The 26,813-nt window shown below is 37.1% G+C and overlaps 1 protein-coding gene across 3 annotated transcripts; it reads left to right on the top strand.

Annotated features, from left to right (window-relative positions):
- Nucleotides 1-587: 587 nt before the first annotated feature.
- LOC132310121 (uncharacterized) lies at nt 588-4,574 on the top strand. 3 transcript variants are annotated; one of them, XM_059808347.1, is made up of 8 exons: nt 588-1,117; nt 2,008-2,098; nt 2,238-2,370; nt 2,472-2,728; nt 2,855-2,959; nt 3,078-3,260; nt 3,459-3,663; nt 3,751-4,574. In XM_059808347.1, the coding sequence occupies exons 1-8, from the start codon at nt 618-620 to the stop codon at nt 4,239-4,241; spliced, it is 1,965 nt and encodes a 654-aa protein (XP_059664330.1). In that variant the 5' UTR covers nt 588-617; the 3' UTR covers nt 4,242-4,574. The 3 variants fall into 3 exon arrangements, with proteins under 3 accessions (XP_059664330.1, XP_059664332.1, XP_059664329.1); XM_059808349.1 differs by having other exon boundaries at nt 2,238-2,380; nt 2,485-2,728; XM_059808346.1 differs by having other exon boundaries at nt 2,238-2,380; nt 2,485-2,728; nt 3,459-3,673; nt 3,749-4,574.
- Nucleotides 4,575-26,813: the final 22,239 nt, after the last annotated feature.

Here is a 26,813-nt window from a genome sequence, read left to right as displayed (position 1 = left end):
TAAATTGAATTGGTCTACCAAGTGTTTATGAATCTCCATCATCTAATAATTTATCATAATAATTTCTCGTAGATAATGGCCATCTTATTCATAGGAAAATGATTTTTATACTGATAGTCAGGCTATTGGGCCTGACCGAATCACTTATGACATTAGGATGCATTAAAGTTGGGTCTCCAGTAGGATTCAGTTTAAGACATTTGATGGTAACAATTGAATGGGTCAGATTAATACCCCTCAAAAGTAGGTTTAAGTATCATTATAATCTCTTGTCTTCAAGGGGAGAGGTTCAAAGTTCTTCTTTTTTACTTCTCTATTCATATCACGCTAACATGTTTACTATACATACATGTTTATTCATATCACGCTAACATGTGTACTATACATACATGTTTTATATTTCTCTAACTGTACTTATTTATATATCATGGATTTTGAATCAACTTTACTTCATAACATTTCAATATTCCATAATCTCTGTCTTTCTTGCAAAGCTAGATAGCTAACCTTCTTGAATATGAAATCTGACTTTGTACTATCTTTTGTTTTTTCATTTTATTTATTTATTTATTTTTTGATATCAAAATAAAAGAAAAAATAAAATTCTCTGTGCAAAGATGATTCTGAAGAATATTAGAGTCCCCTTAGTGGGAATCCTGGCATTTTGCGTCATTACCGCAGCAGCAGCAACAAGAACAGAAGAAAAAAAACCCCCAAGACATGGCATAAAACAACCCCATCCCATGCACACACCATCAAAAGAGTACATCTTATACAAGGACTGGAGACAGCCTGTCGAGGCTCGAGTTGAGGACTTGTTGAAGCGAATGACTCTTGCTGAGAAGATCGGTCAGATGACTCAGATCGATCGTGTCAATATCACTTCTCAGATCATGAAAGATTACATGATTGGCAGTTTGCTCAGCGGTGGTGGAAGCGTCCCCAAGGCCCACGCGACGCCGAAGGACTGGGTGGACATGGTGAATGATTTCCAGAAGGGTTCTCTCCAGACTAGACTTGGGATCCCAATGCTCTATTCTATTGATGCAGTTCATGGACACAACAATGTCTATAAGGCCACCATTTTCCCACACAATGTTGGACTCGGAGCAACCAGGCAAGTTTAGTTCATTTGTTTAGACTGAATTTGCATGTGCATGCATGTATTGACTACCAATAAGACTAGATTTCATATAGGAAAACTAACTAATTAAAAAAAACCCACAAGGGAGCTGAATATAGTGAGAAGAAAAACCCCATTTTGCAGTATATGCATTTATAATAAACAGAAAATTAAGAACATCAGAAAACCTTATAATAATGAACCTTATAATAACAAAATCCAATATCAAAAGGAAATGATCAATGGGTGGTATAAGCTTTCTATTTCCCAAATAAAGTTGAGTGTTTGAATCTTAGAAGAGACATAATTTATAGTGGATGTGTGTGCGCTTGAAGTTTCAAAATATAGATATATGTATATATTAAAATTAAATTAATACTAAAAAAATAAGACTAAAAATCAACTCTCTCTAAAAATTGCAAAAAATAAAAAATAAGAAAATAAGAAACATTATCACTAAAAACTACTAAATAAAAATCTGTTCATGTTACAAACAAAAATTCTGAAATAATCAACGGATCTCTTATAAGACAAAATATGACATAGTCACATTATAGGTGTGGGTATTGCTTGTTGGGCCCTTTCGAGTTGAAAAATTGGGTTTGGGGTCAAAAACAGACACTTCGGTATTATCCCAAAAAACGTGTCAGTATGCCCATTTGGCCCTATGATGATCCAAACGGGCCATGTAGGCATTGGCCATTAGTTGTACATTAGTTTTTTATGGGCTCACCACCTAGCAGATAAATTCACAATGCTAAGCTAATTTTTTTCTCTTTTTAGTACATGGCTAAACCAAAACAATGTATTGTATGTATGTAGCTGTATTATGTTGTTGACAATTAATACTAATATTTAGCTATGATGGGCATGTGGTCATTCAGGGATCCAGAGCTTGTGAAGAGGATTGGTGCAGCGACCGCTCTTGAAACTGTAGCTACCGGCATTCCTTATGCTTTTGCTCCTTGCATTGCGGTATAAACTCAAACTTTGAAATAAAATCAGTTTGTGGAAATGTGGTGATTTTTGGTTTAAATCAATTATGAACCACAAATAAATACATGTAACTAAGAATTGACACGTTTCTTCTTGATTCAACTTCTTGGGACAATAGGTATGCCGGGATCCAAGATGGGGTAGGTGTTATGAAAGCTACAGTGAAGATCACACAATTGTGCAACAAATGACAGACATCATATATGGTTTACAAGGCCAGCCTCCATCCAACTACCCAAAGGAATATCCTTATATGGAGAAGTAAGTTTATTATTATATACATTGTTCCTTACTTGTATTTGATCTTATATTTAATTTTGCTCTAAATTAGTGTGATTTTATCTTCCGTGACACATACACTATAGAGGCAAAGTTCTGGGCTGCGCAAAACACTTTGTGGGAGATGGTGGCACAGTGAATGGAATCAATGAGAACAACACTATTATTGACTGGAATGGATTGCTAAATATTCACATGCCTGCCTACTTGGACTCCATCAGGAAGGGTGTGTCCACAATCATGATTTCCTATTCAAGTTGGAATGGAGTGAAGATGCATGCTAATCGCGATCTTATCATAAACTACCTTAAAGGCGCCCTTAAGTTCCAGGTACATGTATAAATCACCACGTTTTATTTGTTATGATCAGAGTGAACACTTTTACTAGAACTTGTAGAACTTCTCATGTAATGAATTTATGTTAATACAAATGTTTATGTTTTGAATTTCCTGCAGGGTTTTGTCATCTCTGATTGGCAAGGTATTGACAGGATCACCTCACCTCCCAATGCAAACTACACATATTCGGTTGAGGCTTCAGTCAATGCTGGCATTGACATGGTTAGTTGCTAATTCTGCAGTGAAATACTATTTTTCTCATCAATGCAGAACCGAAAATTTTGATAAAATATGTTGAAATATATCTAACTTTGAAAATCTCTACTGGCTGCTTTTCCAGATCATGGTTCCCTATGATTATAAGGGATTCATTTCAAATTTGACCCTCTTAGTCAACAAGCAAGTCGTCCCAATGAGTCGTATTGATGATGCCGTCAGGAGGATTTTGAGAGTCAAGTTCATTATGGGCCTCTTTGAGAAGCCCCTGTATGATTATAGCCTAGCTGATAAAGTTGGAAACCAGGTTGCTTGATTAATCTACATTTCAAACTTTTTTCACTTAAATTTTCAATCATATATGGTTGATTTAAGTAATTTGTCTTCATATATATATATATATATATATATATATATATATATACATTCTAAATATATCACTCTCAAATGTTAGCTTGATTTCTTCTTTTATATAAAAAAATGAAATACAATGTTTATCAAATAGGAACATAGGGAATTGGCAAGGGAAGCTGTGAGGAAATCACTGGTGTTATTGAAGAATGGGAAGCAACCAAACAGTCCTTTGATCCCTCTCCCCAAGAACACAACCAGGATCCTCGTTGCCGGTAAACATGCCAACGATTTGGGTAGCCAATGTGGTGGCTGGACAATTGAATGGCAGGGAATGAGTGGCAATAACCTCACCAAAGGTATGTTTAAATTCCCTTTGATTAACAACACTCCTTAATAGTAAGCATTACATTTTGTTGATGTTTTTTGCTCTTTTTAATGGACAGGAACAACAATCCTAGGTGCTATCTCAAGTACAGTTAATCCAAGAACTGAAATTATCTACAGTGAAAACCCAAGTACTGAGCTTATCAATAACAACAAATTTGACTATGCCATTGTTGTCGTGGGAGAACCTCCTTTTGCTGAAACTAATGGAGACAGTTTGAACTTGACAATTCCTGAACCTGGTCCAAGCATAATAAAAAATGTATGTGGCAGTGTCAAGTGTGTAGTGGTCGTTGTTGCAGGCCGACCTCTTGTGGTGGAGCCTTTCCTACAAGACATGGATGCTCTTGTTGCTGCTTGGCTACCAGGCTCTGAAGGCCACGGTGTGACTGATGTCCTTTTTGGCGATTACGGATTCACTGGGAAGCTTGCTAGAACTTGGTTCAAGAATGTCAATCAGCTCCCAATGAATGTCGGGGATCAAAAATATGATCCACTCTTTCCCTTTGATTTTGGACTCACAACCAACCCGATTCCAAAGGATTATTAGTGGATTTCGAAATTTTTTTTTTTTCTTTCCATTTGAAGGAGGCATATATTGAAGTTGTATGAGTATGTGAACTCATGCAGCAATAAGAAGTGTTAATTTATGTACAGATTTCCCTCTATATAGACTATATTGTAATAGTAGTTTCTTGCTAGCCTTTGTAGTGCAAGAACTGGTTCATGAATTGAACCATTTTGACCAGTTCTTCCACTGGTCATGACAATAATTTTTGTATATATACTTGTTATGGAATTGCTAGCTAGAAAACCTATGTCCTTTCCTATATGAATCATTTTCTTTCCAAGTAATATTCTATACTTTTTTTTCATATATATATTCCAGGCCTTTATTATGAAAATGAGCCGTTTTTAGCGGAAATTTTTATTTTTATTTATTTATTTATATCTGAATGGTAAAGCAATGATAGGGGAGATATACCAAGGTTGTTAAAATCGGGATTCTACCTAGAATAGTTTTGAATTTCATCGAATCGGAATCGTAGAATCGAATCGTAAATCGTAAGATTCTACCAAATTAAAAAATACAACTCAAACTAACTTTCTCAACAAAAATTATCTTCAAAATAAATAAAAAATGAGCCAAAAACACAAATATATATATATATATATATATATATATATATTAATAAGTTCATATAAAATTATCAACAGATTCTTTTAAAATTTACAACATATTCTTTTAAAATTTAATTTATTTATTTAGTTTTTGGAATGCTAGACAAATTTTATACAAATGTAAATATTACATTAGGCTTCAAAAACTTAAAACTTACAAAGCCCATTTGGCCCAGTGGTACAATAGAGCACAAGAATAGTATAAGGCCCAAAATCAATCTTTTTTAGGCAAGTTTGACCTAGGTCAACTTGCCATCTGAAAAGAGCGTGTTTTGTCGACCATCTCACCCTCATGAAATTCCCCAGCGGCAGACAGAGAGAGCAAAATTCCCCTGTTGCAATTCCCCAGCGGCAGACAGAGAGAGCAAAATTCCCCTGTTGCAATTCCCTGCGGCAGCGGCAGCTCCTCTCGTCTTTTTTAGGTAAGCTTTCTTAGCTTCTTGTTTCCTCTTTCCTCCTCTTCTGCTTCTTCTTCAGCAAAACCCTAACATTCTTTTTGCCCTCTGCATCTTATCTCTTCTCGGAGTTGTGCTAGAGGCCGCGAAAGAGAAGGAATTGTTGCACTGTGGTAATCGATTTAAGGTTTCTTCACAACTCTTAAACCCAAAACAAGACCACAATCATGGATAATTCAGAATCGTTGGGATCGTATAGAATTCCACGATTCTATGTACGATCCCGGCGATTCAATTCACGATTTTGCAGAAGCCACGATTTTTCTACGATTCGGATCGATTTGGGCTGTTGGATCGCAAAATCGCACGATTCTACGAGTCAGAATCATGATTTTAACAACCATGGATTATACCGCTAGGTCAAAGAGCCTTTCGCTTTTTAGCGGTAATTTTAATGGTCTAACATATGTAATACTACCATCCCTTTGGAATCCTCAACTAAATTACTTGAAGCCACCATCTTTCCACTCAATCCACCGAATCATGATTCTCCAACCCCAATCTTCATTCCCAAGTGACCATGTACACCTATCCAACCACATATCTCCAAACCTCATACCATAACTAGCTCATCCAAACCACCCCCACATCCCAAAACAACTGCTACCACTCCACTACCTCACCAGTAAACCCATCACCCAATGCTAGGAAGTTTAAGCTCCATGACCCATAGAATGCCTTGGAAGGCATCGGCATTAGCAAACCCAGCAGATGACTAATGAAATCTACAACCTCAGAGTTTACTCTTGTTGATTATCAAAATGATACTAAGTATGCAGCGCTATTGAATGAGGTAGCATGGCTTCGTGACCTCATTGGTGTTTCAAACATAAAAAATGCAACACTATACAAAACAAATGTTGATCTTAGTGATGAACTTCTTGTTGTTCTTGGTGCTAAGCTATGTTCTCTGGCAAACCCCATTCAAATACGCCACCACCAGTTGGCTAAGCCACTGCCCCTTCAAATTTCAAATTCAAATCTCCCTCCAGTGGTCAATTCAAAGCAGGGATGCACTATCCAAAGCCTTAGGAACACGGGAATCCTTTCACCAAAAGGGTATGTTTCTAAAAGCAAATGTGAAATGAGCCAAACTCGGGGGTCAGAATCATTATCCGGGTGCTTACCTAAGCCTGAGGTCATTTAAGGGCATTATGGCCATTTCCAATGTCAAATCGTAATTGATACATCATTTAAAGGTCCATGATACGTACACCATTGCATCATTGAGTGGCTTGGGATTAGTCATAAGAGAAGAAGAAACAAGGACAAGGGAAGAACCAGAACCGATCGACATGTGCAAGGTACACGTCAACTAATTTAGCCTCCATGTCCTTCTGCAGCTACTGCCCAGATAACGGTCGACGTGAAATCTCCAGGCGTCAGCCAGTTTGCCCTCCTATGGCCTTCGTGGCCTATGTTTGCTAATTTCATGTAATGTCCCGAATTTTTCTAATTTATTTTTAATTATAATTATTTTTCGTACCTCATTTTGCGTGCCAGTTAGGTCATTTTTTGAGTTGAAGGTTTTAGAAATGTAATTTTAATTGTTTTAAGTCATTTAGAGGTGATGGGATCGATTTTATAATTTTTGAAGTCGGGACGATTTCCGAGCTCGGGAACTTCTCCCGGTTTTCTCATTTAAGTGAAGGGCAATATGGGAATGTCACACACATATTTACATATAGATGTAAGCATACATTGAGATATTTTATGGGATTTAAATGGAAGGAATTGTTTAAGTGAGGGACAAGGTGATAAATTGACCAAAAGTTGGTTCCACTCAAAGCTTGACAAGTGGCATACTTCAGAACATGGAATCAACTGCAAAAAAATAAACCCAACCCCTCTCCCTCTTCATTCGGCCGAAACCCCTCTCTCTCTAGTTTCCTTTTTCCTCTCTTGACATATCTATGCATCTATATACATATATGCCTCCATTGTTTCAAACCTTGATTTGAAGGGGTTAGAGTGAGATTTTGGAGGTGACCAAGAAAGGAAAGTTGGAAAGATTGGAGAGAACTTTCATTTGAGACCAATGGTGTAAGGGTTTGGAGAATTTCGAATTTGGGCTAGGCCTAAGGACTTGTTTGGTTGTAAACTTTAAGGTGGGGGTCTCTAAACCTCACTACCTTTGGTTTTTGTGAGTTATACTTCTTGTATTGTGTTTATAGCATGTTAAATTGTGATAATTTTCTTATGGTTAATAGACTTATTCATATGTAAAGCATGGTAGTGTACTACTTGTGTGGCAATGTGTTGACATACTTGTTAATTGAATTATTGTAAGATAAATGCTTGAATTATAGTATTACGTGCTTTACATGTTTAAGATGATATAGTTGTATCGTTGATGATATACATGTTCTACATGTCTTCAATGTGTTATAATGCATGCCTGTGTGAGTAATTGTGGAATAGTTGGTAAAATTGACATTGTTTATGGACTAAATGCGTAAATTGTTATAGCTAATGAATTGAAGGCATGATATATATATATCTATGTTATGTTAATTAATTTCCCACGCATGTCATATGTTGATGGATTCAATCTATTGGATTTCATAGCATTGAAATACATGTAACATTCATGCATGGCATTGGGAAGGAAAAAGGGACAAAGGTTTTGAAAAGAAAAGAAAACTTTTTTTTGGGGAAGTGGTTTTAAAAGGAAAGGATTTGGAAAATTATTTGCGAAAACCGGTCGCCTAGGAGTTGCCTAGGTTCCATGGTGTTAATGGGACTTAGAGGGAACTAAGGAGACTGCCCTAGCGTGGTTGAGTTACCTAGTCCCCAAATGAAGCCATGGAGTTGCCATGGGTCAGAGATAGTTAGCCGATCCTTCTCTCGTGGCGCCATGGAGTTGCCATGGGCCTTGTTACATTAACGGTTTAGAAATGGTTGTGATTGGAAAAGGTTTTGGAAATGGGGAGCGATATTCTATCTCATTGGCATTGCATTGCACGGCATTGCATATGAGGATTTTGTTGGATTTGTTTTGATAATTTGATATTCCCCTAATGAGCATGATCCCCTTCTCTATTTCCTATGCTTTATATGGATTCACAGGATCATCAAGAAGGGAGTTTTAGGCACTTCCTACCGAGCCATTGTGCTCACCCCATTTCTATCATTTTCAGGAATCGGAAAGGAGATAGTAGATGACCACAGCACCACCCGTGATAGTCCAAGGGACCTCTCTTGTAGACTAGGTCTTTAGTCCATTTTGATGTTGTAAAAATTGATATAGAAAGTTTTTTTGTGAAGGCCATGTATTTATTTTGCTACAAGTTTATTTTGAGCTATGCCATGTACTTATTGAGGCTTCTCTAGTATTTGATTTCATGTATAATCACACGGCCATGTTTAGGTGTATTCAAACCTTGTTTGGACTTCAATTGACGTAATAGACTTATTTATGATTTATGTGAATGTAAGGACGCTTAATTATATTTTATACACCATCAAATGTATGATTTGGGATAAGTTTGGACTTTAAGTAAGGTCACCAAGGGACCAAAGGGGTGCCTATATGCACAAGTTCATAATTTTAAGCTTTCTGGGTCATTTTTCAGGGTTCTGGTCATCTTGAACCGGTTCAACCCCATTGAACTGATTCAAGGGATGCATTTGGTTCACAGTTAGGCACACTGCCAATCTTGAACTAGTTCAGGGTCCTTGGACCGGTTTAAGTCCCCCAGTGCACCTTTTGACTTACACAATATGACAACTTGGATCATTTGACTTCGTGCAGTCGTAACTTCTTCGTTCTAAACCAAATAGGGTCATTCTTGAGTCCATTTTCAAGGATTTTGAGTTCCCTTTCCAATGAAACCAACCTCATCTTCAAATTCCATTCATGTTGATAGATATGGTTGTTTTAGTGGGATAGTGTCGGAATTTCCCTTGAACCGTGTAAGGGCACTTTTGGGAAATCATGTCCAATGATCATAGAGCCTCTTCAAATGTCATGGAATGACTAGAATAGTTGTTTTAAACTTCATTTGATTAGTTTAAGGATAGATTATCCTCTTATATTGTAAAATGACCATTTTGCCCCTAGTGTGTCCTCGATTCGGTTAAGGACTTGATTAGCAATTCGGACCCCCGAGTTCGGTTGTTACACTATCCGTTTGATAAGAACTAAAATACGTATAGACATAGGAATGATCAAGTTACAAACATACATTGGTCAAAGCCCTCCGTAATCTAACACACAACACTGCCATGAATAACCAACCTCGTCAACAACGAAACATGCTTACCATACATACATCCAATCTACAGTGTATGAACAACCACAACGTATACCAAGACATGCAACCACGTCCCAAAACAAATCTATGCCTATCATACTCAATTACTTGCAATAATAACATGTATAACATTCTCTTATAAATAATAAATACTTAATTATTAAGCACGTAGTCATTTGAGCATGCTTTCATCAATAGTAAACAATTAACAAATAAGTACGTAACTGATTATGCATACTTTAGATGAAATTAATCATTTCACTAATCATATAATTAATTACACACAATATTTAGAAGGTAGGTATGCTTTCATATTCCACTAAACAATAAACTCAATAACAATAACACATTACTATTTAGCATGCTTAAATTCATTTATTAGTTCAAAAATTCTAGAATCAACTCACATATAGTCATACAGTAATTAATCATGCTTTTGAACTAAACAAATAATAACCACGTAAGCATGACATCCCGTCAAACCTAATTCTAACTCCATCTAGATCAACCCTATCCATCGTCCTTAGGTTTCTGATACCAAGTTTGTAATGACCCAAATCCGGGGTCCAAATGCTAACCAGATCCTTACCCGAACCCGAGGACACACAAAGGTAGAATGGTCAGATCAAGGTAAGAAAGAGAAGTGGGTTAACTCTAAATGAGTTAAAGAAATTCTATCCAAGTCCTCATGCCTTTACTAATTCATTTTGTAAAGTTCTAGGTGCAAGTCCAATGTTTCCACAAAAATGGCATTTCGTGGTTTAGAAGATTTTTGGAATAGTCCTTGCTAAAATATTCATAACTTCCTCCATAGTTGGAATTTCTGGATGAGGTTGGTACCATTGTGAAACAGACTTAAAAACCTTGAAATTGGGCTTAAATATGACCCAATATGGAGTTAAAAAGATAGAGATATGGTCATTTGAAATCGGGCTAAAACTGCGAGTGAGCTGAGAGTTTTAGTCGGCTAAAACTTGCGTCAGCGAGCCGAAACTCAAGGGTTAGTTGGCTGACAAAGGCTATCAGCCGGCTAAAACGATGCTTCAGGTCCCAAACCTACAGTCCAAGCCTAAAATACATTGTCAGTCGGCTAACATGCATCACCAGCCGGCTAATAGGCCCTGGAAGCTACATAAATGCCTGGTTTAAGGTTCCGACATTCATTTTGGTCCATTTGTGACATTAAATAAGGTCTAAATGTAATATTTATGATTCATTTATATATATATATATATATATATATATATATATATATATATATATTGTGGTGGAAAAAACAAATTTAAAAAGGTTAGATATTTCTTTAGTGGTGGGACCCACCACTTCAACCTTTAATTGCCAAGAGGCCATTTCTTGGCCTCATTTTCTTCTGACACCTGGTAGCTTCTCTCTCTCTTTCTCTTTCTCTTTTTCCATTTTTCTTTTTCTTTTTACACTAATTCAAGGCTTAATTAAGCCGAACTCTTTGGGAATTTGATAGTGCTTCCTTAGGCAATGTTGAAGAGCTTGTCGAGGCCGTTGTTTTGATGGAAGCAAATCCTTGTTTGGCCAACCCTTGGAATTTCAAAAATTGGGCATAAATTGGGGGGTTTTTAATTTGCAACCTCTTAGATTTTTTATGAATTAATTCCCTATAATTGAAGTATAGCATACTAGATTGTAAATTTTTCTTAAGAAATTGCCATGATGCTAGATATATGATATGTATCTCTATATGTGTTATGTGTAAATTATATATGTGTGTATGATTTGTTGATTGGATATGGGAAGCATGCCTTTGTGATTATGTCCTTGTTTAATATGTGTAATTGTCGAAATTTTGTTAACTTAAAGCATGCTATACATTCATAAGAAAATTCTTCTTTAGTATGAAATGTTGTTATGGTTTGATGACGCGAAAATTATGGTAAATTGTGAAGTATGAAGCATTCATGCATCCATTGGGAAAGAAAAAGGGGAAAAGTATTTATTTTAAAACCAATGAAATTGTTTTGGGGAAACGTTTTCGAAAGTGTTTGTCAAAAACCGGACGCCTAGGAGACGACTAGTGGTCCGTGGTGTTAGTATGGTCTAGAGGGGAGCTAGTAAGAGATCTAGTATGGTTGAGTTACCTAGACCTAGACAACGCCATGGAGGGGCCATGTGGTCGGGGAAAGCTAGCCAACCCTCCCTTCGTGATGCCTTGGAGGTGCATCAGGTCGGATCGCACTAACGGTTTGGAAGTTGAAACGGTATTGCTTTGGAAATGGGGAGCGACATTACATGGCATGGCATTGCATTGGCATACATTATATATTTGGTGGTTATACGACTTGTGTATGTATTTGTTGATTATTATCATTATTTTACCTATTTTCCTAGAGGCATGATCCCATTTACTTCAACTCTATTCCTTATGTGGATTCACTGGGTCATAGGAGGTGCGTCTTAGACACTTCCTACTAAGCTTTATGCTCACCCCATCATTTTAACATTTTTCAGATCACGGGAAGGAAGTGGTGGACGACGTTCCTCCACAGGTTTTTATGGGTTAGTGGACTGTTTAACATATTTTGTAGCTATGATCTCATTTTATTATTATTATTGTTATTATTATTATTATTATTATTTATAGACCCTGTGATGACACGTATATTATGTATTGACATAGGAAAGGACGGTAACGTCTTTAGTTGACCTCGGGTTCGGGTAAGGACCATGTTAGCGATTCGGACCCTCGGATTCGGGTCGTTACAAATTTGGTATTAGAGCTTTAGGTTTGAAAACCTAAGGACGACGGGTAGTGGCTTGCTAGAGGGGCAGAAGGTTTACCGGCGTTGATTACGTGTTGGTGTTTATGTATTTGTTGTTTTATGAAGCATGCTTACTTGCTACTTGTTTATATATTTACGGTTTTAAAGGATATGGTTGCTTGCTAAGTCTTCACATGCTTATGTGTTTAAATGCAAAAATGTGTGTCATACGGCCATGACGATGATATGTGTAAATGATTAAAAACATGTTAATTGTGTTAAGATAACAAGTATGAGGTGCATGGTAACGGCAAGTGGTAGGCACAGTTGTGCAGTTTTATTTTAAATAATAATGTGGCAATTAGTTTGTGACGGCCCAAGTTTTGTAAACCTGGTGCGTCAGTGGTGACCAAAAGATGACCCGATAATGGATCCGAAATGCGGAAGCGAAAGGTGAAACAACGGTTTCTAGAGATACAATGTGTCTCTAAGACACCAATGTGACCCTCAATGAGGTCACAGAACCCAAAGGAAACAAATGTAGAAGTGTCGTTTCAAAAACGGACAAAAAGAACCTAGGGGGAAAATGGCCATTTTGTAAAAAGTGGATTCAAGTGCTATCGAGCACACCACTGGGAAGATAATAAAAAATTAATCATAATGGACTCAAGAATTTAATTATTCAGAGTCCGAACGAAGGAGAAAGATTAAAAATAAAAAAGATGTCGTGGCGGCCCGACGAGGACAACCCACCACTGCTGCTACTGAGAGTAAAAATGGGCATCTAAACGGACTTTTTTGGAAAAACTCAAAGAAGAAACCCCCCCTAAAACCAAGTTTTCTACCCCATAATTAGACAGAAACAAAAAAAATGCATTGTAGAATGCCCAGAATGCCCCCAACAAAATCAGGTCAAGAGGAAAAAAAATAATCCGAGCTACAGCCCAAGTTTTGGAAATAGGGCTTCGGGAGGTTTTTAAATTGCCTAAATTGAAAAAGCAATCTTAAAATACACCCACAAGACCACCGGAAGTTTTGGATCGGTCGTGACAATTTTCAAAAAAAAGTCGATGAATAGTACCAACTACATTTGTACTAAAAATTTGCAAAACCTGGCAGCAAGGATTTTCTAGAAAAATATGGATTTTTGAGGGCCAAGATGATGTTTTCTGGAAAAACACAAAAAAGAAACCCCCCTCAAAATTAAGCTTTCTATGTGACTCATAAGGAAAAATAAAAAAAAAACTCATTATAAAATACCCGAAATGCCCCTGTAACATAATATGGTCAAACTCAAAAATATGCAACTTTAGGTTTTGTTTCATCAAAGAAGGTATTGTTTGCCAAAGTGAGCATGCAAGTGTATGTAATATGATAAAATAGATGTGCTACAATGGCCTATAGCCTCATTACAATACATTTACAACATTTGACATGTCAAACCTCCAAGTTAGAAAAATTACATTTTATAGACAAATCATGAACATGCTAACACTTGCATGTGAACAAGAATGCTTCTAAAGAAGCTCAACTCAGCAAATCACCCAAGCAATTGCAATCTCTAATCTTATATCCTGTACCTGAAATATGCCCCAGTATCGTAGGGGTGAGTAACATAAAGCTACTCGTAGGAAATGAGCATGCATCGACCTAAAGTTTTACAAGTTGCATGATTTAATTGTTATGGTTCATTCCACCTACGTCTATGTCAAGGTGAGACTCAGGGAGCATCCTAGCTACCTAAGATCATTTCTAACATCAATCACCTCATTCATGCAATTTTAACAACATATGATCATGCTTACACAAAGCAACAACATAGGAGCATGCTTACACAAAGCAACAACATAGTGGTTCTTAAGGTTATCAACTTGAAGTCTAAAATGCAACATCAACTAAATATAACAATTTAGCATAATTAGAATATCTAATACCACACATCAAGACATAGATTCTCTAGGTTATCAACTAGCATTATAAAAGTGTGAAACCAACTAATATAACAATTTAGTATGGATGTACTTAACAACATCAAATCACCAATTACCAAAACCACAAGTCATTATTAAACATTGGTTGTCAACTTGGAATTGAATGCGAAATCAAATAATGGAAGACTTGGACATCACAGCTCGGATTTCTGCCGAGACAAGGCAAATTTAGAGCTATTAACCCCCAGGCAGCTTACCCAACGTGCGAACTTTATTGGGCTAATTTGGAGCAACTAACCCCCAGGTAGCCTACCCAACGCACGAACTTTTGACTTAGAGGACTCATGTCCCCGTACTAAAGCCAAACCCTAGCCATCACAGCTTAACAATGTCCCAAGCAACTCCAAAATAAATAAGTTAACAACTTATATACGTATTAAACAGTACACGAAACTACCTTCATGCACAAGTAGGTTGTAACCACACAACACATGCTCTAAATACACAACAACTATAGGATGACAATGTCGAATCTTCAGAGCGCGATTTGTTACGCGCTATAATAACATCACATGTCGAATCTTCAGTGTGCGATTCGCTACACGCTATAACAATATAATCCAATATTGAAAACATAATTTATAAATCTATTACAAGTCTAAAATCATGCTTTAAACATACTATCAATGCCAATTTCAGGATTTAATCAATTAAGCAATAAAAACGGAATTTAATCAAATAAACTAATTAAATTTCCTAGCTTTCAAATCTCAATCAGATGGCCCCTAATCAATTTGTATTATACAATATAGCATAGTATATATATATATATATTCACAAAAATCTCAATTAGGCCAATGGCACAACAAGGTAGAATTTAATTATATCATGATAATTAAACTTCTAAATTTCAAAGCAACTTCAAATGGTCCCAATTTAATATATACTAGTACACAAGTCCTAGTCATCATGATTATCAAGTAAAAAACTTAATTGGGCCAAGGGAACCATTAAATAGATTTTAATTAATCATTTAATTTAAAATCTCTAGATTTTCATACTTGTCCAAATATTCTCAAATTAAAGTATGTTAACAAACATGCTAAGACTTAATTTAAAAGCATACTACAAGTTCATTTCATGAAAAGTATGGCCATGCGATTTAATCTTTCACCAAAGATAAATATTAAATAAAAAGTGCAATTCTTATTCAATTAATTCCAATTTAGTACATGTTAACAAATATATTAAAACATGATTTTCTAGTATGCCACAATTCCATTCTAAGTTATACACATCCTTGTGAATTAAATTTCATACAAAGAAATAATTAATACTAATTTTCTAGAATTGATACAAGGCATGCAATTAAGTTGTATAATCATGCTAAACACTCAATACAACACACACAAAAGCCTAGAACATCCCCTACCTCAATTTGAGATGAAAATCTCAAAAGCCACCAAATAGAAACCGCTCCGAATCCGACGAAACTTCTTGGTTTTGTCGACGACTACACCATGCACATAACCCCCAAGGAAGCCCAATCAAAATCACAACTTGACTTCAAACCCAAACTCAAAGAATGGCCAGAAATGGGTTTTAATAAGGGTGAAAGAAGCGCGTAGTCAACAGGAACACTAAACGCAAAGGTCCTTCTATGTTCTGACGAAGGAATGAAGCTCAAAAGAGGAGAGAGAAGGTGGCAGCCTCCCTTGGGCTGCCATGGAAGCTTCAGGTCGTGCGAGAGAGTGAGGAAGATGAAAAAATAAAATATCTCACCCCCCTTTTATAGAAATCTCAAAAAGTGCCCCGAACGGGCCCCGCCGGGTCCGAAAAAGTGAAATTTGAGTAGACGCTCTCAAATGACAAAACTCTGTGAAGAAAAAAGATTCAAAATGAGAAAATATGAATAACAGAAGAAACAGCATCAAAAACCGAGTCCCGAGCAGAAAGTTATGCCCCAAACAAGTTTGGCGTTAACTAGGGCCAGAAACCCTGAAACTGGAAAACAATGACCAGAAGGAATTTCTAAGAGTACGCGACTCGACAAAAAGTGAAAATGAATCCCGTACGAGGATTCAGGCTCAAAAAAAGGTATTTAGCAATAACTTGCATTAATTGCACAATGGCCCCTCCAAAAAGTGAAAACTGCACTAATGGCCCAGAATGAAAATATCTTCTAAAAATATTTTCTTAAAAACCCCTGAAATAAAATATCTTTAAAATATATTTACGAAAAACACCCCAAGAAAAGAAAATAATTTCAAAGAACTTTGTATCTAGAGTACTTTCTTGCAAACGTAAAGATACGTATTTCGTGGAAACCACTCAAGATGGAAATACATGAAGTCAAAAATGAACTCCGAACACAAGAAGTGTGGTTACGCCAACAAAGTGTCAAATGGGGAAAAGACAAAATAGGGAAAAGGACGAAAAATAAATAGTGTCAAAAAACGAAAAATGTGAAAACAACTCGGTCCTCAAAGGAAGTTGTCAATCAACAGAAAAGAGTCTCGGAAATCACTCCAGAGCACTCGAGAAGACACTAAGCGAAGAGGAACTGAACTCAGAAAGGAAAGACAACAAGAAAAAAAATATCCGTGAAAATTCGGGTCATTACAACCTTCCCACCTTAAAGGGATTTCGTCCCCGAAATCCAGCCCAACCAAAACAAAAAGGCCAAACCAGGATAACTACGGAGTACATCTCCGAGTATCCCACACAACGCGATACAAAAGCAATCCCAAAGCTGAAAGACAATGCACAAACCAATGTCATTCGCACCCACATGCTAATGACAGGACAACCTCTCAAAAGGAAAGTGACTAAATGGCTACCCAACAAGTCGGAACTCACACACAGAACCCAAGGTGAGACAAAGGAACGGAAGACAACAACCGTAAACATCCCTCTAGATGAACCATCATACCGATCCAACAACGACCACCAAAAGATCTCCAAGATAACCACGTATCATATCAGGGTACCGAACAAGATGATGCGATAGTACGAATAGCGACCAGAACCCACCCACGACGTACTCAAATGTGTGGTAGCAATGACAGTGCCTAGTGCCCGCCCACACTTACTCGTCAGTAAGGTAGCATCGAAGGCAACTAGTACTCGCCCACAACACACAACTTTGTACGGTAGCATGGCAGTATAAGGCACTAATTTATAACCTGCCCCCTAATAGGTCTACCCAAGAAACCTCTCGATACAAATGACATTAATGTCAAAAATGATCATTGCCAAAAGCACTACGGAGACCAACATTTTATGAGAGTTGAGATATGGTACAAAGATATTTGGCCAAACCATTCTAGCCAATCCCAAAACTCTATCAACAATGCCATAGGCACCGCTATGCTTAAGGCCTTAAATCCTCAATACAACAAAACCTACATCTCCAATGTCTCAAAATACCCCTATTAACAACATTAATCAGGAATCTAAAACCTGATAAGCAAATCAACACCTACAGAAATCAAAACGAATCTCACAATAAGACATTTAATCGAAAGTCCTTCACATCTCCCTGAAACAGATCAACTACAAGACTACACCGTAATCAAACATCAGATCCACATCCCTATCATGGATAACTAAATCCTCAAAATACAAATCCACCAAGTGGCACACACATCAAAATGCCAACAACTAAGGTCACAAGATGAATCTCTCAAAACCATGCTTGGCAACACCAATCTAAATCAAAATTCCTCAATTTCTATCGATCCATAAACAACCACTGGAACTACGATTCCTCAAAACCATGCCTAGTTATAACTAGGACGAGAAACTCCACAACAAGCCATATCCAACAGCGATCCTCTAAAACTCCTCTTAAAAGTTAGCCACATCCAGACCTCCAAAACGGAAACAAGTCTCTAAAAAACATTCTCAAAAGAGCATTGAGCTCACCTCACAATTAAATAAATCCTCAATGATATGGACACAAGTCCCCATAAAATGATCTCACACCAATCAACTCACTCCGAGCACCACAATTCCGTCAACAACCACAGCAAAAACTCCCTAAGGAAGACACGAAAGAAAGGGAACCACCAGTCCTAAAAAGGACAACACCACAACCCCATCTCTGAAATAAAAAACAACAAGGTCAAAGATTTCACCCCCTATATGGAAGTAAGTCGACCAAAATCCATCAAATCCTCACCAAGGACTCAAAACAACAATGGTGATCCTCATGGACTAACCAACCAAGAACTGTGCACAACGCAACGAAAAGAAGAGATTCACTCCTTGTAAAATCCTTAACACAAACCAAGAAAAGAGAAAAAACCCTATCCTCCTACAAGTGTTGATATGACAAACACGAAAATGGAGCATCCTTCCCACCTTAGGGAAGTGGACAACTCAAGATGGAACAAATGTGACAACTCCTCTACAAGGAATCTCATAACGAAACTCTTACGAAAACCCACATACACACTACGTGCGACTAAGGAGAAACAAAAGGGAACCCAAACCTGGAAGTCATACATGTGACAAGGAATACAACTACTAGAAAAAAATCTACTCACATAGATAAAAATCAAAGGTACATGCAACACGTCTCCACGTAAGCACAAAAGCATGTCATTAAAGCATAATAATAGTATGGCATCTCTAAGCATATAAGGAAGGCATGCTAATGCCACACAACAAGAAGGCAAATGTGGATACACCTCCATCTACTCATGCATCACAACATCATAAATCATACTACTAACATGGTAGTAAACAAAACTGCAAAAGATAAAATGATGCAACAATGAACCCTATGGACATCGCGTCCTAAGAGTGTCTAAGCAAAAAAAAGGACCAGTCCTTGCCATAAACTGTCTTTAAAAACCAATACGACATCAACCTGTCTCAAAACAAATGTGAGCCCTTACCACAATGGTAAGACTCTAACAATCAAACTCCAAATCTAGAGGTGACACTACAAGTGACGCTAACAATGTAATGCTCTCTCTACCCAAAACATCAATCAATCGACTTGATCCCAAAAGCGTCATCACTCAAGGAGAACTCCAAAAAAAATGGCAACTATAACCATGCCAACAACAACCAAATCAATCACCACGACTGATCCCCAAAACAAACACCATCATCATCGATCAAAAGGACAACGCCTATCAAAACAAAATCGACACTGATTCCATCCGAACTGCACATGTAGCATGCCAGTACGGTAGCATGACAATGCCATGCACTCGCCCACAATGTACCCGCCTACGTAAAACGCAAGTTCCAGAGGAATCATCCTAAACAATCAAGGATCCTAAGAGGTCCATAACCTCATAATGGCCCCAAACCAACAAATCCAACACTATGGTAACGCCAAACAACTCATCCCACGAGAGCCTAAACAAAAGGTGACCATCCACCTACCTTAAAACCAATACTAGGTCGACAACAACTTATACTACCATGAAACTGTGACTACAATCACCCTCAACCTCAACTCGTGCCTCAATGACCAATCCCGTGTCACGCCAAATATGCAACATAATTATGCATATACAATTCTAATCTAGCATACGTCACATGTCATGCTCTTTACATTAGAATAAAACAATGCTAAACAAACGGCATACAACATGTAGCACGTAAGCACATAAACATGTTATCAACCAAAACATGTTATCATAAAGCATATAAACATATAGAGCATGGCAACAAAAGCATGATATGCACCCAAAACCCATCATCCTAAGGTTTTCGAACCTAGGAGTTCTAATACCACTTGTGACGGCCCATGTTTTGTAAACCCGGTGCGTCAGTGATAACCAAAAGATGACCCGATAATGGATCCGAAATGCGGAAGCGAAAGGTGAAACAACGGTCTCTAGAGATATAATGCGTCTCTAAGATACCAATGTGAGCCTCAATGAGGTCACGGAACCCAAAGGAAACAAATGCAGAAGTGTCATTTCAAAAAGGGACAAAAAGAACTTAGGGGCAAAATGGTTATTTTGCAAAAAGTGGATTCAAGTGCTATCGAGCACACTGCTGGGAAGACAATAAAAAATTAATCATAATGGACTTAAGAATTTCATTATTCAGAGTCCGGACGAAGGAGAAAGATTAAAAACAAAAATGATGTCATGGCGGCCCGACGAGGACAACCCACCACTGCTGCAACTGAGAGTAAAAACGGGCATCTAAACGGACTTTTTGGAAAATCTCAAAGAAGAAACCCCCCCTAAAATCAAGTTTTCTACAGCATTGTAGAATGCCCAGAATGCCCCTAACAAAATCAGGTCAAGAGGAAAAAAAATAATCCGAGCTACTGCCCAAGTTTTGGAAATAGGGCTTCGGGAGGTTTTTAAATTACCTAAATTGAAAAAGCAATCTTAAAATACACCCACAAGACCTCTAGAAGTTTCGGATCGGTCGTGACGATTTTCAAAAAAAAAGTCGATGAATAGTACCAAGTACATTTGTACTAAAAATTTGCAAAACCTGACTGCAAGGATTTTCTGGAAAAATATGGATTTTTGAGGGCCAAGATGATGTTTTCTGGAAAAACACAAAAAAGAAACCCCCCTCAAAATCAAGTTTTCTACGTGATTTATAAGGAAAATGAAAAAACTCAACGTGAAATACCCAAAATGCCCCTGTAACAGAATAGGGTCAAACTAAAAAATATGCAACTTTAGGTTTTTGCTTCATCAAGGAAGGTATTGTCTGCCAAAGTGAGCATGCAAGTGTATTTAATATGATAAAATAGATGTGCTACAATGGCCTATGGCCTCATTACAATACATTTACTACATTTGACATGTCAAACCTCCAAGTTAGAAAAATTACATTCCACAGACAAATCATGAACATGCTAACACTTGCATGTGAACAAGAATGCTTCTAAAGAAACTCAACTCAGCAAATCACCCAAGCAATTGCAATTTCCAATCTTGTATCCTGTACCTGAAATATGCCCCAGTATCGTAGGGGTGTGTAACATAAAGCTACTCGTAGGAAATGAGCATGCATCGACCTAAAGTTTTACAAGTTGCATGATTTAATTATTGTGATTCATTCCACCTAACGTCTATGTCAAGGTGAGACTCAGGGAGCATCCTAGCTACCTAAGATCATTTCTAGCGTCAATCACCTCATTCATGCAATTTTAACAACATAGGGTCATGCTTACACAAAGCAACAACATAGGAGCATGCTTACACAAAGCAACAACATAGTGGTTCTTAAGGTTATCAACTTGAAGTCTAAAATGCAACATCAACTAAATATAACAATTTAGCATAATTAGAATATCTAATACCACACATCAAGACATATATTCTCAAGGTTATCAACTAGCAATCTAAAAGTGTGAAATCAACTAAATATATTAATTTAGTATGGATGTACTTAACAACATCAAATAACCAAATACCAAAACCATAAGTCACAATTAAACATTGGTTGTCAACTTGGAATTGAATGCGAAATCAAATAGTGGAAGACTTGGACATCACAGCTCGGATTTCTGCTGAGACAAGGCAAATTTGGAGCTACTAACCCCCAGGCAGCCTACCCAACGCGCAAACTTTATAGGGCTAATTTGGAGCTACTAACCCATAGGCAGCCTACCCAACGCGCGAACTTTTGACTTAGAGGACTCTTGTCCCCATACTATAGCTAAACCCTAGCCATCACAGCTTAACAATGTCCGAAGCAACTCCAAAATAAATAAGTTAACAACTTATATACATATTAAATAGTTACACGAAACTACCTTCATGCACAAGTAGGTTCTAACCACACAACACATGCTCTAAATCCATAACAACTATAGGATGACAATGTCGAATCTTCATAGCGCGATTCGTTACGCGCTATAATAACATCACATGTCGAATCTTCAGTGTGCGATTCGCTACACGCTATAACAATATAATCCAATATTGAAAACATAATTTATAAATCTATTACAAGTCTAAAATCATGCTTCAAACATACTATCAATGCCAATTTCAGGATTTAATCATTAAAGCAATAGAAACGGAATTTAATCAAATAAACTAATTAAATTCTCTAGCTTTCAAATCTCAATCAGATGGCTTCTAATCAATGCATATTATACAATATGGCATAGTATATACATACATTCACTAAAATCTCAATTAGGCCAATGGCACAACAAGGTAGAATTTAATTATATCATGATAATTAAACTTCTAAATTTCAAAGCAACTTCCAATGGTCCCAATTTAATATATACTAGTACACAAGTCATAGTCATCATGATTATCAAGTAAAAAACTTAATTGGGCCAAGAGAACCATTAAATAAATTTTAATTAATCATTTAATTTAAAATCTCTAGATTTTCATACTTGTCCAAATACTCTCAAATTAAAGTATGTTAACAAACATGCTAAGACTTAATTTAAAAGCATACTACAAGTTCATTTCATGAAAAGTATGGTCATGGGATTTAATCTTTCACCAAAGATAAATATTAAATAAAAAGTGCAATTCTTATTCAATTAATCCTAATTTAATATATGTTAACAAACATATTAAAACTTGATTTTCTAGCATGCCACAATTCCATTCTAAGTTATACACATCCTTGTGAATTAAATTTCATACAAAGAAATAATTAATACTAATTTTCTAGAATTGATACAAGGCATGCAATTAAGTTGTATAATCATGCTAAACACTCAATACAACACACACAAAAGCCTAGAACATCCCCTACCTCAATTTGAGATGAAAATCTCAAAAGCCACCAAATGGAAATCGCTCCGAATCCGACGAAACTTCTAGGTTTTGTCGGGGACTACACCGTGCACATAACCCCCAAGGAAGCCCCATCAAAATCACAACTTGACTTCTAACCCAAACTCAAAGAATGGTCAAAAATGGGTTCTAATAAGGGTGAAAGAAGCGCGTAATCAATAGGAACACTAAACGCAAAGGCCCTTCCATGTTCTGACGAATGAATGAAGCTCAAAAGAGGAAAGAGAAGGTAGCAGCCTCCCTTGGGCTGCCATGGAAGCTTCAAGTTGTGCAAGAGAGTGGGGAAGATGAAAAAATAAAATATCTCACCCCTTTTTTATAGAAATCTGAAAAAGTGCCTCGAACGGGCCCCGCCGGGTTTGAAAAAGTGACATTTGAGTAGACGCGCTCAAATGACAAAACTCTGTGAACAAAAAAGATTCAAAATGAGAAAATATGAATAAACGAAAGAAACGTCATCAAAAACTGAGTCCCGAGCAGAAAGTTATGCCCCAAACAAGTTTGGCGTTAACTAGGGCTAGAAACCCTGAAACTGGAAAATAATGACCAGAAGGAATTTCTAAGAGTACGCGACTCGACAAAAAGTGAAAATGAATCCCATATGAGGATCCAGGCTCAAAACAAGGCATTTAGCAATAACTTTCATTAATTACACAATGGCCCCTCCAAAAAGTGAAAACTACACTAATGGCCCAGAATGAAAATATCTTCTAAAAATATTTTCTTAAAAACCTCTGAAATAAAATATCTTCAAAATATATTTACAAAAAACACCCCAAGAAAAGAAAATAATTTCAAAGAACTTTGCATCCATGCCCCTATGGACACCGGGAGCAACCAAAGTACTTTCTTGCAAAAGTAAAGATACGTTTTTCGTGGAAACCACTCAAGATGGAGATACATGAAGTCAAAAATGAACTCCAAACATAAGAAGTGTGGTTACACCAACAAAGTGTCAAACAGGGAAAAGACAAAATAGGGAAAAGGACGAAATAGGGAAAAGGACGAAAAATGAATAGTATTAAAAAATGAAAAATGTGGAAACGACTCGGTCCTCAAAGGAAGTTGTCAATCCACAGAAAAGAGTCTCGGAAATCACTCCCGAGCACTCGAGATGACACTAAGTGAAGAGGAACTGAACTCAGAAAGGAAAGACAACAGAAAAAAAATATCCGTGAAAATCCGGGTCATTACATAGTTAGCACGGTATGTGCAAGCATATTTCGTATGATATTGTGACGGGTATTTGGGCATGGTTTATGCAAGTAAATTTTTTTTATTATTATTTTTATTTCTAAACGAAGGGACGTGATTGTTTCATGGTATGGGGTACGATTATTATACATATATGTGTGTGTTTATGTGTGTATATATGGTTGGGAATGGGATGTTTACTAGTATGGTAGAGTACTTATTGCGGCATTGATGGTTATGTGGGTTTTGACTTGAGTAGGCTAGGAGCTCGGTTGCTCCAGGGTTGTTTAGGTGCTAGTTCCTATTAAACGAATGGCATAGGTCTTTAGCTCGTGGATCGAGCTATTTAGTGTATAGTTGCTTCAGTTTTCTTGTTATTTTTAGGGTGTAGTGCTTGGGGCACGACTTTAGAACTGGTTCATATTCCATGACATAGTGCGGTGTCCAGGGTGAGGTATATGGGTTTCGTGTATTAGTGTATAGGTTTTTGTGATCGGAAAGGCCAGGTGTGTGATGTGAGGTTTTCGTGAAGTATGTGTGACTTTTAGAGGTTAGTGTTTGTGACTTGGGTCACGGTTTGGTGCTGAGGTTCTTTTTAAACCGGTTTGTGGCGGGTGTGACAAAGGTTGCTTGAGTCACGAGTGTAGTCTATTTGTTGTAGACGTATTTTGCGGGTATTCTGGTACGGTCTGAGGAAGCGTGTTGGTTACGACTGTTAAGGGGACTTGTTGGAATTTGTAAGTCTAGGATGACGTATGCATAGACCGGAGTTATGCCAGTGCCGGGTGACCGACTGTTAGGTGTGGATCATTTCTTGGTCTTGTAAGAATGTGTCTTAGAGATTGGTTTATCAAGGAATGATCCCCATTTCAGAGAGCTACAAGAGCGTGTTGTGAGTAATTGACTCTCAGTGAGTTGATTGCATGGCTCAGTGGATGAGTGGGGTTATAGGTTGTCATAGTTGTCGAGAGAGTCTCGAGGTGGGGTATAGTAGTCAGTTTTAGTTGTGTAGTTTAGGATTGCACGATAAGGCAGGTATTATGTAGTCATCGGTATATTTGGTGGTTGTGGATGAAGTGATAGATGGTAGGTATTGTGTAACCAAATGAACTGTGTTTTAGAAATTGTAAGCTGTAGACTGGAGTTAAACTTTACGTTGCGTTTGGGGTATGAGGAGGTAGTGCTTGTTGTTTAAGTATTCAAAGAGATAGACTGATGATTGAAATGATTAGGATGAGGGTGATCTCGTAGGTCTAGTTAGTAGCCCCATTTGACTTTTGTCCGGGCCAAGGGTGTTTTGAGGAACAGTGCGGAGGAGAGATAATGATGTTAAACATAGGGCGTGAAGTTTTCTTGTTTAGGCATGTAAATTGCCTTAGGAAGAATGGTTTGAGTAGCCGGTTAAGTGTTAGTGATTGATTGCATCGTTGATGGTTTTAAGGAGACAGTTAGGTATTAAGCATTCTGGAGTTTGTGCTCATTTTTCTTTTGAGATTTATCGGCTTGGCGTTGCCGTATGTAGGTTCTTTTCTAGTGGTAAATACTGGCCATTGTGGGGATTATCGAGAGTAATGCTTATTCTCTTGTTATTATGGTATTATTTTAAGGATGTTTGAGGAAAAATCATTTGGTAGTGGCTTGATGGTCCGGTGGGATGATAGGGTTGAACTGTTGTTTGGAACGAATGGCAGTAGAGGTGTTATGGCATGATATCTTAACATTGACGAGTAAGACGATTTAAGGTATGATCCGATGATGGATTAGAGATTGTGATTTGTTTGTTGTATATTGTCGGGTAGATGATGGGATTGTGTGCCAGTTGAGGCCATTGTGATTGGCTTAGTCTTTAGAGCCAGTGAGGATGATGTTGCCAGATAAACACCTTTGTCCTTTGACGAGTCAGTGGGTTGTTGTGACTGAGGTCATGTAATACCCCTAATTTTAAAAGGATAGTCTCGGCATTTTAATTATTGTTCTGTGTCATTAATTACGTGTTTGCTTGATTAATTAATTATTTAATTGGTTTGATTTAACTATTTAGTTGTTTTAATTATTTAAAGGGATTGATTTAACTGTTTAATTATTGAATTGGGTTTGATTTAACTGTTTAATTATTTAATTGGGTTTGATTTAACTGTTTAATTGTTTTAATTATTTAATTAGGGGTTTATTTAGGGATTTGTATTTGTCTTTTAAGTGGTCACGTTGGGGGTTTTAGCCAACTTTAATTAGCTTGGGATTAGGATTAGGGTTTTCAGTGAGGCCTATAAATATATGTATTAAGGTTCTGCCTAGGGTTTTAGAACCCTATTCACCACTTTGGAGGCAGAGAGAGAATAGAGGAGGATTATAGTAGGAATCGCCGGAGAATTTAGGAAGACGACGGTGCAAGGTTTCAAACTGAGACCTAAAGGCAAGTTCTCTACCTAACTCTCTCCCATTGGTTCGTGTTCTTTACATGTCTAATACAATTCTAGGAACATATAAAGATTAAAATTAAACTGGATTGCATGTCTGAGATACTTTAAACGGAACATATTTTCAAGTTATATATTGTTTGTTTTAAATTCTTTCTTACATAACTCCTGATTTATTTCATGTCCATTG

Source organism: Cornus florida, unplaced genomic scaffold, assembly GCF_030987335.1.
Source record: "Cornus florida cultivar Cherokee Brave unplaced genomic scaffold, ASM3098733v1 CherokeeBrave_3.0.0_Hap2_Chr05, whole genome shotgun sequence".
NCBI lineage: Eukaryota > Viridiplantae > Streptophyta > Magnoliopsida > Cornales > Cornaceae > Cornus > Cornus florida.
Note: the sequence above shows the minus strand (reverse complement) of the source record. Positions and strands in the feature narration are given on the sequence as shown.

Bases quoted from the DNA above. Each gene is read 5' to 3' on its own strand.
- LOC132310121 (XM_059808346.1), top strand. From the start codon at position 618: ATGATTCTGAAGAATATTAGAGTCCCCTTAGTGGGAATCCTGGCATTT. The intron at 1,118-2,007 runs GCAAGTTTAGTT...GTGGTCATTCAG, and splicing joins GTTGGACTCGGAGCAACCAG to GGATCCAGAGCTTGTGAAGA. The intron at 2,099-2,237 runs GTATAAACTCAA...TTGGGACAATAG, and splicing joins CTTTTGCTCCTTGCATTGCG to GTATGCCGGGATCCAAGATG.